The following is a 15947-nucleotide window of genomic DNA, read 5'->3' as shown; positions in this document are numbered from 1 at the left end:
GCTTTCTTTCTGGAAGTGCAGAAATACGCTTGACAAACTGCTTCCTAGAGCGTGTCAGCGAGAGTTCTCTCCCTCTGAAAGGATTCCTTTTTATTTTTATACTTCTTCTGACCCTAGTTCAAGAATGGCCTTGTGGTCTAACTTGATTTCTTTTTTTTTCCTTCTCCTGGAAAGAAATCCTTAAATAAAATGGACATAAAAAAAAAATCTGCTTCCTAGTTTCTATCCACAACATAAACCTTTAAATGGACAGGTGAGACAAAGGCCTGTGTAGTAGGCTCAGGTTGTTCTGCCACGTGTACGTCCTGAGGGCTTCCACGTCTTAGGGGAGGTAGGACTCAAAATCAGGCCGGGCCAAATCAGATTTGCCTGCAGGCCCTTCCAATTTCCATTCTAAGATCTCGTTCATTTTCGGTGCTGAAGAAGCAAAAGTGAGTCTTTGAGGACCTCAACTGGCAGAACCCTTGGGCCCACTGAAATGCCAAGCAGAGGGGGAGGAAAGCAGGCTGAATTTCTTGGGATCCTGGACACATAATTTCTGGATCTGTAACAGACCTGTGTAGACCACTGCCAGTGGGAGCAGCTGGACTTTACCTGGGAAAAGCCCCATTCCCTCCCGGGAGCTTACAGAGAACTGCTCTAATCCTTTACAGACTTTGCCTTTCCCAAGGAATGTTTGACAAGTATGAGAAATACATGTTACTCCAATGCTGAGCGCTTACTCTGTGTGAGTCACAACAAGCTCTGTCTACGTTTCATTGGAAATAGGAATAACAGCAGTTAGTGAGTGCGGGCTTTGGTGTTCGTGTTTGTGGTTGAGTGTGGAGTACAGGTGAGCTGCTTCTTTGACATTCCACTAGTCTACAATGCTATGTTCTGGGTGCTGAGCTAGACCATCCTCACCCTTACTCTTAAGGGGTAAGCAGAAAACAACAGTTTAAAATACATATATGTGTAAATTAGCATTGGGATATATTTTACCTTAATTCAGGAGGTACTTAAACTATTTAAAAACTACACAAAAAATGAACTTCACCCATTGGCATTGGCTGCTTAATGCATTTGGTGATATGTTTCACAGAACTTATTTTGGGAATATAAATTAAATTTCCCAGCAGACTCCATTCCCATTAAAAAAATATATGTTATTCAAATAAATATGACAGGAGAGCGTGTTCTGTGCAAATTACAAGCTGGAAAGAATGACCAGCTGGACCACCTGCAGGCCCAGCTCCTCCTGGGGACAGTGGCCAGGCTTTTCGGAGGTGATGTTTGTGCCCTTGATCTCTGCCAGGGAAGCATGTTTACTTCTCCTGAGTCTAACCCCAAAGAAATGCTATATCCAAAATGGTATAAAATTCTGTCTAATTTAATTACTGGTCACACTGCTTTTATTTTTAACAAGTGACATTACTAAGTCCCTTATACTAGAAGTTTAATTAAGGGAAAAAAAAAGGCGCACCTGAACTCAGTCCTTCATGTTATTAAAAAAAGGAACAGTAATCTATCTACACGTTTAGAGAATTCAAACACAACAGAAACTTACAAACTGGAAAGCAAAAGCTACCTTCTTCACATCCTCACTTCCTCTTCCCACAGGCAACAACTGTTAATAGGGTTTCTTTAATTCTTTCCAGAAAAGATTTTATACATTTACGAGCATTGATCTTTTTCTGTGCTCGTCACTTAATTCTATGTATTAACAATTGTTCCATACCAGGTCACAGATCAATCTCACTCTTTGTAATAGGGTATTGTATTCTAGTGCATAGATACGTCAAAAACATATTTACTACCATGCTATTGAAAATGTGATTGTTTCTAAATTTTTGTCTATTGCAAAATAACTCTGGAAAGAGGAAGACAGGGTCACCATTCAGAACGCCAGACATGAGGACATTCAAACCGGCCCTGCCAGGCAGTTCCAGTGGGCTGGGCCCAAGTACATCACTGTCTCACTGGTCGTTCTTCAAGCATAAGAAGAAAAACCAAAAATCTAAACATCATAATTCCTTTGCTATTACCATAGTGTCCTATGCAGTTAACATTTCATGAGGTTCACAGATACTGACACTCACCCTGTGAAAATATTTTATTTATCATAATAGAATCTATTCTATGAAATTTTAAAATTTCATACTGGCTTAATCAGGACCATTGCAAAATGAGTTATAACCACACACAATCATAAAATTCCATTCTGTTTTCTCTAATTGATCTTCAACCCATAAAAATATCTTTCAATGGCAGTTGTAGAAATAAAAAGATTTTACTATAAAATGTACTGCAGTCTCAAAAACACACTTGAGATGGATATGGCATACAATTTAAAAAATCATACTTTTATTAGAGCTCTACAAAAAAGAAAACATTGTGAGCCTAATGGTTCTGATTTTTTTTATTTCACTAGCTCGTTGTGACCAGCAGTATGTTACTCAGCACTAAGTATTAAAAAAATAAAGCAAATGATCTGATTCCCAAATTGTTTCTTGAAACACCCGTCTTACAAAATGTACCACATGCAAGGTAGTTATTGCTTTACAGAGTTTAGGAAACTCTGTCTGTGGTATTCCACTTGTTCAAGCAAAATGCATGTCTGCATATTGAAAGCTTTAAGTCTCACAGGAAAGAAACCAGTTTAATCTAGTTTAATTGGTGCCTCCAGCACTTTGATCATGGATGTCTGCCCTCCTCCACTCCAACCTTGCTCCTGGTAACATTCTGGCAATCTGTGTTGCATGATCTTCACGTTGGAAAACACTGCTCTGCATTTTTGTACCCCAGGAAATTGCTTTATTTCTAGAAAGATTTTTTTCCCTTAATTACAACTGAAGAGGTCAAAGTGCTTGTGTAGAAGACACAGGAAACTTTGAGTATGCAAATGCTACTCCTTGGATGGATGTCCTAGTCTTTTTGCAGACCAAAATAGCATTCTCTGCAATGATGAAAATGGGATATGTGTAGATTGTCCAAAATAGTAGCTACCTGCTGCATGCAGCCACTGAGCACTCAGAAGGTGGCTACTATGACTAAGTAAATGAATTTTAATTTTATTTAATTTCAAATAGCCACATGTGGCTAGAGGCTGCCATGCTGGGCAGCACAGCCCTGGACAGAGGTCAGAGCAGGATCAAATTAAATGCACAGAAATGATGCTGTCTTTAGAAGTTGGTTTTCTGGACTGTTCTGAGCTCTCTATGGCTTGTAAAGCTAAAGAAAGGTTTTCCAATCAATTTGCCACAACGCTGATTTCCTAACACATTATTCAAAGAGATGGATCTTACAATTTTGAAAAAGTGTAATTATTTTGTACTTCCCTTTATTTCAACAAAAACTGGCTAAAGCCAAGCAGAATTGTCAGTGGTTGGTGTTGGATTAAAAAGTATACACAGTTGACCCTTGAACAACATGGGTTTGAACTTTTCGTCTCCTCTATATGTGGATTTTCTTCCACCTCTGCTGCCCCTGAGACAGCAGGACCAAACACTCCTCTCTCTCCTCCTCCTCAGCCTACTCAATGTGAAGACAATAAGGATGAAGACCTTTATGATGATCCACTTCCACTTAATGACTAGTAAATATATTTTCTCTTCCTTATGATTTTCTTAATAACATTTTCTTTTCTCTATCTTACTTTATTGTAAGAGTACAGTATATAATGCACATAACATACAAAACATGTGTTAATCGACTGCTTATGTTATCAGTAAAGCTTCCAGCAAACAGTAAGCAATTAGCAGTGAAGTTTTGGGGAGTTGAAAGTTATACGTGGATTTTCAACTGTGCAGGGGGGGGGCTGGCACCCAGCCCCCACATTGCTCATCAGGGATCAACTGTACTTTAAACCACAGAACACTCTCTAGGAACACTTGCCAATTGATAAATGCTCTCCAGAGGAATGGAATGCAGAAGTTGTTTGTACATTTGCAAACAGCTTCTTTAATTAAAATAAATACTCTCCAAAGCTTTCTATCTTTGCACCTCAAGCTGTCTCAGAGGCAGAAAGTCTAGCGAGACTTATTTCCAATCTGTAAATGAGCCAATCTTAGAGTTTAAATTAGATTTTTGGACACATGTCAAATAAACATGGTATGCATATTTTTTTTGACATTTCATAACATTAGCTTTCTTTTTAAAATGCTTTTTGATGAAGAACATCTTGTATATCAAAAAGTAATGCACCAAAAGATAGGCTTCCATCTCTACATATTGGCATCAAACAAGGTATTGGGACAGCCTGGAGCTCAACCCGCAGGAACCCACAGTGAGTTGTCACGAGAAATGCCTGTCCTCTTTGGTGTTTCCTTGAAAACATCATGATGTAAACCATATACACTTGGAGTCTAGATTTTAATCTTTAGTATTTTAACAAAAGAGAGAGGGAGAACCAAATATAGCTTATAAAATATTTCAGCATAATTTGATTAATTACATACTTTTATAAAAATAAATTAAAATAACCTTAAAGAACAGGAACAGTAACATTCTCTTTTTTCCTTTTATTATGAAATATTGATCATAAGTTTGTCTTCTATTTCTGTGATCCACATATGGGAAGAAAAGGGCTCCCTGTCTATTTGTTAATTCACATCTTTAACTCTGTCATTAGTTAGATCTCTGAGTAAAAAGCTAGGCTTCATCATCAGCTGTCTTCTCCAATTCCTCTCCTACATACAGGCTGAAAATGAGGCTTACACTCTCATCTCATCAAAATCTCCAACACTATATTGATGCTATTGTTATTAATTCAAAATCAACATTTCCAACAAAAATATACACAAGTTTTTTTGCACAAATCGGTCACAGCTCATATTTGCTCAGGTCTAGATCCACATTTGGTGGAGGCTATACAACTTTAGTCTATGCAATTTTTGAAACTATTTTTAAGGAAAACAATGCAAGAAGATAAACTTGGTTAAGGTGATTTGGAAGGGGCCATACAGGTGAGGAGCCCAAGGCCAAGGCCTCCTTAGTTCCTGGATAAATCTGCTTCAGAGACACACAACATGCTATTCCTTAAAAGGGGGAGTGACTGTTAGAGGCCTTAAGAAATTCAATTATTTCTTATGTCTTTAATTTATGATCAGTAATATGATTTTAAAAGATCTCTTGTTTTCATTGAAATGTATATATTTTTTTTGCAGTTGTTATTAAATTTTGTCTTTGGATTTCTAATTCAAAACAGAAGAAAACTCTTGAGCCAATTTCAAGCATGATTTTAAGAAATTATCTCCTAGACACATAATATTTCAGACAACATCAAATATGATAAAGAAGTTTTATTTATAGATAACTCACAAGGTTTGACTGCCATTGCTTTCTGCATTCCCAGGTCAGTGAGTATAACGTGTTCCATATTTTGTGTCTGTTTTCCAGTGTTAAACACGTCAACATTCTGCATCGGAGTCGTAAAAGTTTGTGAGATGGTGCCGATGAATAGCAAGGAGGCCAGAAAAAAAGAACACTGCATAACATGAATTCCTCAGGAAATCAATTAATATTTTTTATGAGCAGTAGTGAAAACACGATCCAGGGTTAGCAGAGTGAGATCAGACTGATATTTGATCCTCAAATATATTCTTTGTTGAGTTCTATCAATGTAAAAATATTATGCGCTGAGTCAAAACTAAAATCTCAGTGCTCCCAAGAATAAGACATTTTATATACCTTCATGTGCAAGACTCTTCACTTGGCCATGTGTGTAACCTTTGATCGGGAATATAAACTCTGTAAAGTCTGCAGTACTTTCAGGTTCCTAATCAGCTTTTTGTGGATCTCCAAACACAGTGTAATCCTGGTGTTCTGAGTTGTGTACTATGTGTGCGGTTAGAATACCATGCATTGTGTCAGTATAGAAAGGTGCTTAAATATTTTTTGAAGAGGTCTTTGTTGAAGCAAGGTAAGCAACTCTAAAATGGGGTAAATGGTGATTAAAACTGGAAAACAAAAATGATAGTTTATTCACATTACTCCTACATGGTTAAGATTCACTCACTCATTTATTCTATTCCATTCAATCATTCATTGAATGTTGAACTCCAAATGCATGATTTACTGAGGAGAGGAGTGTGAAGACTTGGGGCAGGAAAGGAAAGACTTGAAATCAGAATGTTTCAACTTGAATCCTGGGAGGTGGTACTTTCAAATAAATCTTTATAGTGGTAATAAATTGCTGTATCCGTCACATGTCTGTCAGGTCTTTCCTTGACGGACTGACATTATCATTTAAATGGAAATCCTTGCCTTCCTATTAGCTGATATACATTGTTCTTCAGCTGACAGATAAGCTAGAGATACGGTAAAGCAAAGTGTCAGGGAATCTGATTTTCCAGTGGACGTTCTTACATGTTTGAACAAGAGGGTTATAAATACTAACTGTAGTACTTATTTTAAAGAAGCCCAAGTTAATCAAGACATGGAAGTCTGTTCCTTGAGATAGAAACTACATCCAAGAGCAACCAGGGATGTGTGGATGGCCACCCAGGCACACAGTGACGGGTGGAATGACTAGATTAGAACAATAACAGCCTGCAGCCCAAGACTTAGGTGTCCAGCGCTGGATATCAGTGGCAATGGGCATCTCACAAGGTATGCTAAGATTCAATTTTTAAATCCCATGAATGACAGAAAATTTGGTTTTCAACCTTTTTATACATGAGATCCTTTCTGTAACAGCAAACATCTCTTGCACACCTACATAGTAAGAGTTGTGCTCTTTGTATCTGCAAATAGTTGAGGAAAAAATTAAGCACAGGTGGAGTCACAGGTATCTTACAATAAACCCATGAACCATACCCTGAGAACCACTAGAGTTGATATCTAGGGCATCTTCCACATCCAAGACTCCATAATTCTTCGGTAGCTTTGCTACCAGTGACTTTTCCTTGAACACTGTCTAGGATGAGGCACTTAGTACTTCTGGGGCAACCCATTTTGTTCTCGGTTGTCCACAATGTAGAGCAAAGAGTGAGAAGAGATTCATCTTCTCTGGCTTTTATGTACTGGGCCATGTTCTACCGCAGAAGTAACGTAATCTAACCACAATTTCTTTCACACGACAGCTTCCCACTACCATCAAGTCCAGAGAAGATTGGCAGCTTACAAAGACGTACAAACCACAGCAAACAGCACACGTTAGGAGAAAGGGAAGAGAAAGAAGGAAAAAAGTAAAGCCTTGAAATGAGCTTCCAAGGGCATTCTTAATTGACCGACTGATAGGGTTTTCCTCTGAAAGTTGACTGCCAGAAAATCTAGAGCTACATTTCTACATTTCCACATCGTTTCATTTCGTATTCATAACAACCTTATACATGATTACTTATGTGTACCCTACCTTAAAGATGAGGAAATTGAGAAAAGTTAAGGCCACACTAGTAGTTTGTGGAGTCCGGATTTGAACTTATGACATTCAATCCAACCTCCTTTTGAATCATTATGGAATTCCTTTAGCATTTAAGGTGGGTTAACATCCCTCTGTAAAAGTTTGAGATTCGATTAAAAACTGCAGTGATGATGAGGTCTACTGGTCCCTGCTGAGCAGCTACAGCTGTGGGAACTGACGTTCGCTTGCAAAAGAGTGTGAAGACCTGGACAGAAGAAGACGGGGAGGGAGAGGAAGGCATAAAGTGTATCCTTTAGAAAATCATTTCTCTCAGAGCTCTTTTTTAACTTCTTCAAATTGCAAACCGTGGTGGTTTAAAATATGCCCATAGATTCTCTGACACTCTTTCTAGATGGAGCCAAATTCCCATCCCTTCCGTTTAAGAGTGAGCTGGGTCTAGAACCTCACTTTGAATGAGTAGGGTAAAGCGGGAGGGACAGTGCGCAACTTTGGGGGTGGTAGCTGGATGCAACCTCCTGAGGGACCCTGGGCCAGAACTGCCCAGCTAAGCCGCTCGTCTGTGAGTCCTGACCCTCAGAAACTCTGTGAGATGGTAAGTGTTTGCCATGATAAATTGTTAAAATTTGGGGTTATTTGTTACGCAGCGATAGATAATGAATACATGAAACAACAAACACACCTCCCCCAAACAACGAAATAGAACAAATCAAAATAAAATAAAAACTCATTCCCTAGAATTGCCAGAGGACGGAGAAACATCTGAATGTATCTATCCTCCTTTGGGTAAACTTTTCTCCCAAACTCTCTTTACCCAAAGATATCAAAGCATTTCAATTCACTTCTAAAGTAATTTCTCATGATTTGGAGCTTAAATATGGATGTTATTTACTTACAATTTACTTATGTAAAAAAAAAGGGGGGGGGAAGTGAAGATATTCAAAACTTAAAATTACATGAAACTTTCTTAAAGCAAGGTGAACAACCGAATGCAGAGTGTGGGCCAAAGCAACTCTCCACCTCCTCACAAAAGTTAAAATCTTAAAATCCAGCTTTAGAGATGGGAACAACAGTCAACAATTAGCAGGCAGAAGCATACAATTTAGACATTAGTTAAAAACAATTACTCAAAAACTCTTTTTAAAAGAAAACATTTGCTAGCATTTTGAGCCCGGGATTTGGCAGCCTGCTCAGGCTACACACAATTCCGGCCGATTAGACAGTAAATGGTGACGGCTAAGGCTGGAAAGTGTGGTTTGATTTCCATAATTTCTAAGGACAGCAAACATCAGTTTGAGTTTTCACTCCAACACAATCACGATTATTAATCCAGCCGCATTTGTTTCCAGTTAGGCGTCATGCCATCTCATTATTTTCCAACTTCCACTTGCTCTGCTCCTTCGCTCGCCCCAGGGTTTTGCAAGCCCCACGGCGGGACAGATAGGAAGGCCGACTAGAGGGAACAGATGCCAACCCGTGTGTAGGTGATTGACGGCACCCAGCCGAAAACCCGGGGCCCGGGTAGCACGCCTCTGCTACCCGCGCCCCTTCCTGCACGGAGCTTCTCGTGAAGCTGCGATTTTAAAAGAAACGTTTCCCATCAAAATTCAATAGCCTTTTATAAGCACATACGCTTTCTTCCTTTTCCAGCCTGCACGAAATTTAATATCAGGATTATTATCCATTTGTCATTTTAACCTATAATCTAGTAAGCCTTTCTGTGTTTGAGTTATGCTTCCTTCCCGCCTTCCCGCCGGCTTGCAGCCATAGATTCATTCCAGAAGCCGTCTAGGGCACATGGTTTGACCTCTCAGAACAAACACTTCCCATGTTTCTTACTCTGCTTCCCTAAGAGGCACCATTAGTTTTGCTCGTCTCCACTTAAAATGATTTTCTACGACATAATAACATTTCAAGTTTTCCATATTAATCTTCATTTTTATTTCTTGAAATACTCAGGCAAACAATGTCACTAAGACATCGCTGATGGGAAATTCTCCTTCTCCCTCACTCCTGTCTACTTAAAGGCAACTCTGAAGAGAGAATACATTTTTTTTTTCCTTTGAATTAGCTGAGCACTGGAAGAAAAGTTTAAAAGTCTGGCCTACTGCTTCACAACGTCTTAGAGTAAATATTTCGATAAGCAACCAAAGCAGAAAATCTGAATATTACTCTCTCCCCTAGAATAAAAATACATACTTTTTTTTTTTTTGGAACTGGGGCCCTATATAAAGAATTCAAAATCTATTTTCTTATACATCAGTTCAAAGATGCAGGAGTCCAAAGGGAAAACCAAAAATAATAAAACTAAAACTAAATGAAACTAAAAATAAAAATATAATCCCGGCCCACTTGCAAAAGCAAACACATACACCAGCAAACGCCGCTCGCGGCGGGGCGCAGGTGGTACTCACCCCACAGCCCAGGCCGCTGCCCCCTTCGCAGGTGACTTCCCTCTGGCCCGGGGCAGGCAGCAGCCCCGCTCCGCAGCCGGCGCGGGGGCACAGCACGCCGCCCATCTGCAGCACGCACTCTTCCGCCCCGTACTGCTGGTACCGGTCGTACTGCAACGAGCAAAGAGCCACGGGAGCTTTCCAAAGTGATCACACGTGTACTAAGATGCACTGTTTCAGCCAAACCGTTGATAGTCGGCGTGTGGGATTTCTTGTTTAGCCAGTTTCAGTGACAATTCTGCGTGTGTGCGTGTGCATGCGTGTGTGTGTGTGTGTGTGGAGGGGGATGATGGAGGAGGACCAGGTGTGCTTTAAGTAGAAAAAAGTCTTCCAAATTCAAACTGGCAAGATGGATGCGTGAGGTGTTTATTCTTTGCAATTTTGCTTTTAGAAAAGAGATTTCCTAAAGTTTGGTGTTTTGTGGTGCTGCTTCCACCAACTGTATTTGAACACTCTTATGTTATATAAAATTTAAGGGACATGTTTATATATTTAGAAAGATGGACACATAAAATACCATTATCAAGCTTATAAAGCAATTTGTTTTCATGTCTCTGAGATTCTACAAGGCTTTGCACTCGTTTTGAAAACAGGCCCATATTCTACCTCATGATGATGGTTGGCCGCCCAGGAGGCGAACACCCTTTCCCTTTTGTCATTAACCTGAGTCCCTCGGCATGATTCTCTTTACCTCTGACTTCACCTCTTTGTGCCAGTTTTCACAAGCATTCTTTCTGTGTCAGGAAAGTTGTATTGAATTTAACTTTTAGTATGTGCTTCATTCTCTTGCTTTGATGTTTTCCTTGTGTAATTTCTAGTATACATATTTTAGAACTCTACCTAACTTCTCAATCCATCAACTTCTCTGAAGTCCCTTTTAAAATTTTATTTATTTTTGTTTTCTAGAAAACAAAATATGTGCGTTTTTCTTTCTATTGAGACAATATCTGTTGTATTTATTTACTTTTGTATGATTTCTTAATAACTTAGTTCACTTTGAAATAGTTATTGTAGTTTTCCTCTGACTTGTGGGCATTCTTTCACTGTCTGGAAAGATGCTTTTCTGCTCCTCATTCTCTTCATCCTTTTAAGCCCTTTGTGTGGGATTTTGCCTTGCTTCTACCCTGTTAGGGTTTTACCTTGGTCTTTGTTCTGTTGCTCAGTTTTACATAAAATTAGCTCTGAAATGTTAGAAAGAAGTAGGATTCAGAATAACTTTTTTTGGAGACATATATTTATTAAAAGAGCCAAAATAAGGCCGGGCGTGGTGGCTCATGCCTGTAATCCTAGCACTTTGGGAGGCCGAGGTGGGCGGATTGCTCAACGTCAGGAGTTCGAAACCAGCCTGAGCGAGACCCCGTCTCTACCAAAAATAGAAATAAATTAATTGACTAACTAAAAATATGTATACAAAAAATTAGCCGGGCATGGTGGCGTATGCCTGTAGTCCCAGCTACTCGGGAGGCTGAGGCAGTAGGATCACTGAGCCCCGGAGATTGAGGTTGCTGTGAGCCAGGCTGACGCCACGGCACTCACTCTAGCCTGGGCAACAAAGTGAGACTCTGTCTCAAAAAAAAAAAAAAAAAAAAAGAGCAAAAATAATGTCTAACTCAAACAATCACCCCTGATTTTTGCAACCACAGAATGATTTTGAATGGCTCCAGATTTTTCTCTTCTGGTGTTTTGGGCAGTGTTCAAAACTATGGGGCTCACTTTCTGCAATCCCCCAAGTCTGCTGCCCCATTTTTAATTGGACTTTCACTTTCCTTTTTCCCTTTTCTGCTCTGAGCAATTTCTCTTCAGTGAGGGGCTTTGTCCTGAGAGGGATCTTTGGTTGATTAAATGTGGTGAGTTCATGGGACCTAAAGTGCTCCAGGCCCTTTAGACCTTATTACAGGCCTTTTGCTCTTATCCTCTGACTGTTTTTGTACATGTCTGCCCTATGTTTGGCATAAGATCTTGACAATAGTTGGTATACACTACATAACTGTAGAATAAATTAATGAAATTTAACTTCATTAAGTGCAATTAATTAAACAATTCTAATAAAATTATCAATGGCAGTGGGAATTAATAACAGCGATTCAGGATGGCTTTAATTTAACTATGTAAATAATTATTTTAAATATGTTGCTTTTAAGTAACTGGCTATTTTCTCGTTTGACAACAGATCTCCAATCTATTTAATTTAGGTAAGCAATTTTACTATTATGAAAAGAGCTTTACTTGGAAGAAGGTAAGTCCAATAACGCTGTACAAATTCTTGCTTATTGCATTCACAGTGGTCTCAAATACTGATGGAATATGTCAAACTAGGTTCCTCTTTCCATTTGTTAGCTAAAGCATTTATACAAAATGACTTTATTGTATTTATTCTATGTATGATAAATTCCAGAGCATTTAAGCATATAATTCCTTTTCTAAAGGAAGACTAGTATTTTAACGTATATACCCGGTAATTTCTGATGCATAAGTTCCAGTGTTCTGTGGCACTGTGGGATGACTATAGTTAACAATAATATATTTTATAGTTTCAAATATAGGAGGATATTCAATGTTCCCAACACAGAGAAATGATAAAAATTTGAGGTGATGGGTATCCTAATTTACCCAGACCTGATCACCATACATTATATGTATCATAACATCACTATATACTCCATAAATATGTACAATTATGTGTCAATTTAAAAATTTAAAAAGTGTAAGAAAAAGAAAATTTCAATCATAAAAAGTACACACAATATCTGAAATATACCTACTGAAAGCATTACTTTTTAAATTAACATTGTGAAATTTATAATAAAAACATTTGACCTGGAACCGATAATGTGCTAGCATTTATAGAAACTCAACATACTTAGGAAATAATTTGGACATGTAATTATATATGTCATTAGCAAAGATCCTTATTTATCTGCCTTCAAGATATGACTCACATTTCCATAGATTCCTTTTAACCACTTAATGGCACAAAGTTGAGAGTGCACTAATGGAGAGTCGTAACAAATTATCACCAAGTGGAACAGAATATTTATATCAGTATATAACATATGCAATAGTGGTAAAGTAATTACTAGATGGACTCCAATTGGTGAAAAGGAATATTTTACCCTTGATATTACTTGTATTACATCCAATGGCTTTTTTACTTATCAATATTCAATAGCATTTTATGAACAGAACTAACTTGGAGGAATGTGATTAATTTGTAATGTGAACTGGGTTTACATAGAATCCCTTCTCTTTTTCTTTTTTTGCTCAAGAAACTGAAATCTAAGAATCCATTCTCAAGTAAGCACGAAAGCAGTAAATTATCTAAATATCACTCATGCATGGTTTGTCTTTGGAATGGACAGTGAGCATCTGTGTGTGTGTCTGTGTAGATATGCTATGTCAACCTATGCTAACAGTTTTAAGCTATCATTAAATCTGGTTTGCAAATTTCTAGATATGCTTTTATAAAGTGAATAATGCACAGATAACTAAAATAATTGAGCTGGTTATACAATATTTGCAAAAATTTTTGCAAATAAAAGTTAATATTAATAAAGCATACTACACTGCCCCTAAGGAGAACAATAAAATATATTTTTTTCCTATATTTCATCAGACTATAGCAAAAAATACATTTTGTTAGTGTGCCCTACCTAGGTAGAATCTTGACTCATTGCTATGCTTTATATTTTATTTATTTGGTGAGTAAATTATTCAGCTTTATATGTATACTCATGGATTCTCCTAACAACAGGAAATATTCATTTTAAATCATAAAATTCATAGATGTTTCAATAAACTCATATTTTAAGAATCTACATAATGAGTCACGGGAGAGTATAATGAAATAGGTGTTGTACTTTGTTGGTCTGTAGGTAGTTAGAAGACTTGGGTTTAGGTAGAAAATTGCTCTATAATGAAGCGAAGGTCACAAGTTCAAGTCCCAAGAGGGACCGATGAACGCCCTTGTTCTTGCTGGCTGCTGACTGCCTGGTAAGTATATTAAAGGAACACGAGTAGCCACCTGAGGGGTGTGGCTATGGAGGAACTGTGCCTCGATATCCCTGCCACCGAAGATCATTTAAAAGGCCTGTCCTCTGCAAGAGGGGATGGGCTGCTTCACCCTGATGTTTACTTGGCATGTGCTTTCACAGGAAAAGAAAGCAAGAACGAATCTAAATTTTAAAACTGCAGGAAATGTGAAGTACCGGGATGCCAGGGAAAACTCAAGACTGGGAGGACTGGCAAATGTTCCGCCAAAGGAGTCAACGCTTGCCAGCAATCCTGGAGCTGCACGGCCCCTTTCAAGTCCTCAGAGCACGGGAGGAGGTTGCTTTCGTGCTGTTGTGGTGTTTAACACAGTGTCCTTTTGGGGGCACTCAGGTACAGCTCTCGGGCCTCCTTTGCTTTCCCCCTTGAGTTCTAGTTTCTATGAAGTCTTAGCCAAAGGCATGTGGGGGGCTCCCTGGGGGCGGGGGAGGCCTCTCCCACTCCCTCCTGGAGCAGAGAAGGCCTGATCAGAGCTGCTGATCACTGAAAGACTGCTCTGTGTTGAGCAACTGTGCCAACCCTTTGCCTCCTCAGTCAATTCTCCATCCACCTGGTGAAGTAACGGAGGAGGCCGCAGAGTCACAAGGACTCTGCCATCTTTTGTTGCGCTTCAAATAGACAGGAAACCCGTAACCCCACAGCAGAACTCAGGCTATGATTCTAAACCCCACCCTTCCACAACACCAAGCTGTCTCTTTTTTTTTTCTTTTCCCCCTTTTATTAAAAAAAAAAAAATCAGCTCACTATTCCTTAGTCATCTTTTGGGAACAAATGAAAAATAGTTTATTATAGAACTTCCTCTGGGTTAAAAAAATCTAAAATAACTTTATAGAGGAGAACCAATTTAAGATTAAATCATTTCTCCCTGGTATGCAGAGAATGCTCTATTTTCTATATGTATTAGTTTTTTTTTTTTTTTTTTAAAGCACTCCTTAAGCTGTCTGTCAGTGATCTTCATTTTCTTTTTCTTCATTTGCAGGTCTTTAGCCTGAGAGACTTAGTGACAGTCTCAGAGGTAGTCCCTGCCACACTGCTGTTTTTATTCTCTGCTCTGTTGCTAATAATGTTCTTTTCATCCCTGGACATCTGTCAGCTACTGATGAAGTGAATTGGCTAGACAAAGGGTTGGACCTTGTTCACTGCCTACAAAAAGCAATCATTAAGATGGCTGAAATCAAGTGCAAGAAGGAAACACATCAAACACTTAAACAATAAAACAAACAATTAAAAAATAATTGGAGCAACAGACTGCATCCTGGATTGCAACGTCTGAAGCGATTTTCTTTTTTTTAGATGCTTCAGATGACATGATGCCAAAAAGTATCTCAGCTCCTAGTGGTTGTGAAATCTCCTGGAAAAGAGGTCAAAACCAGTGGGCTTCCTTGTCCGTCCCCACGCTGCGACACACAGGAGCACCCCACAGGCGCGGCAGTTACGTGGGGCAGATGCCATCCACGTAAGCTCTTTTCCTCCCACGAGTTCCTACACCCAATGTGACCGCAGAGGCTTCTGGAGACCTTGGAAACAGTCTAACGTCTAACTCTCCGTGCTCCTGGCAGGGCACACAGCAGAGAGCAAGGGCGTCTGGCGCGTGTCATTCTACTCTCTACTCTCGTCCCAGAGAAACAGCTCAGAGCGCCGCCGTTAGTCTGTGAATCCAGGCGCCGCCATTCAGATAACCGGGATTTGCCTTGGACTTCCTCCCAAGGAGCCCTGGCGCTCCTCACCTGCACCGCCCCGTCCTCTGTCCCCTGGGCCTTTTCTCTAGCTCAGTATTTTCCCGTCTTTTCCTGCTCATTCTCTGGAAGTACGCATCTCGCCATCCAGGGATGAACTCAGCAATTAACCAGTATCTGCTTATGGTGTCTCGATTCACCTTCTAGGTGAATGTTACACTTACCTTAGCGGCTACTCGGTCACCACTAGTCCAACGTATTGATGGAGTGTAAACAGTATTTCAAATCGGAAATGTTTTAGTGCAACACTTAACATTTGCAGCCTACTTTGCATTCTGTTTATTGACAAACTTTCTAAGAGATGGCAGAGCACCACGCTCCTTTTCTAGGAAGAGCCAAGTTGGACAAGCAGAAATGGCGTGTCTGAGGATA

General features: G+C 39.3%; 1 protein-coding gene across 3 annotated transcripts in view; it reads right to left on the bottom strand.

Moving 5' to 3' along the window:
* The window catches only part of PRKN (parkin RBR E3 ubiquitin protein ligase), a 1194517-nt gene that overhangs the window by 163408 nt on the left and 1015162 nt on the right, over window positions 1–15947 (bottom strand). For 2 of the 3 annotated variants that reach the window (XM_076002808.1, XM_076002809.1), the window contains exon 9: window positions 9754–9903. The exons of the other annotated variant lie outside the window; for it this stretch is intronic. In XM_076002808.1, coding sequence (XP_075858923.1) covers window positions 9754–9903 — 150 coding nt within the window. The remainder of the gene's footprint in view (window positions 1–9753; window positions 9904–15947) is intronic. 3 annotated transcript variants of the gene reach the window in all.

The sequence above is a fragment of the Microcebus murinus genome, chromosome 5 (genome assembly GCF_040939455.1).
Source record: "Microcebus murinus isolate Inina chromosome 5, M.murinus_Inina_mat1.0, whole genome shotgun sequence".
Classification (NCBI taxonomy): domain Eukaryota; kingdom Metazoa; phylum Chordata; class Mammalia; order Primates; family Cheirogaleidae; genus Microcebus; species Microcebus murinus.
Note: the sequence above shows the minus strand (reverse complement) of the source record. Positions and strands in the feature narration are given on the sequence as shown.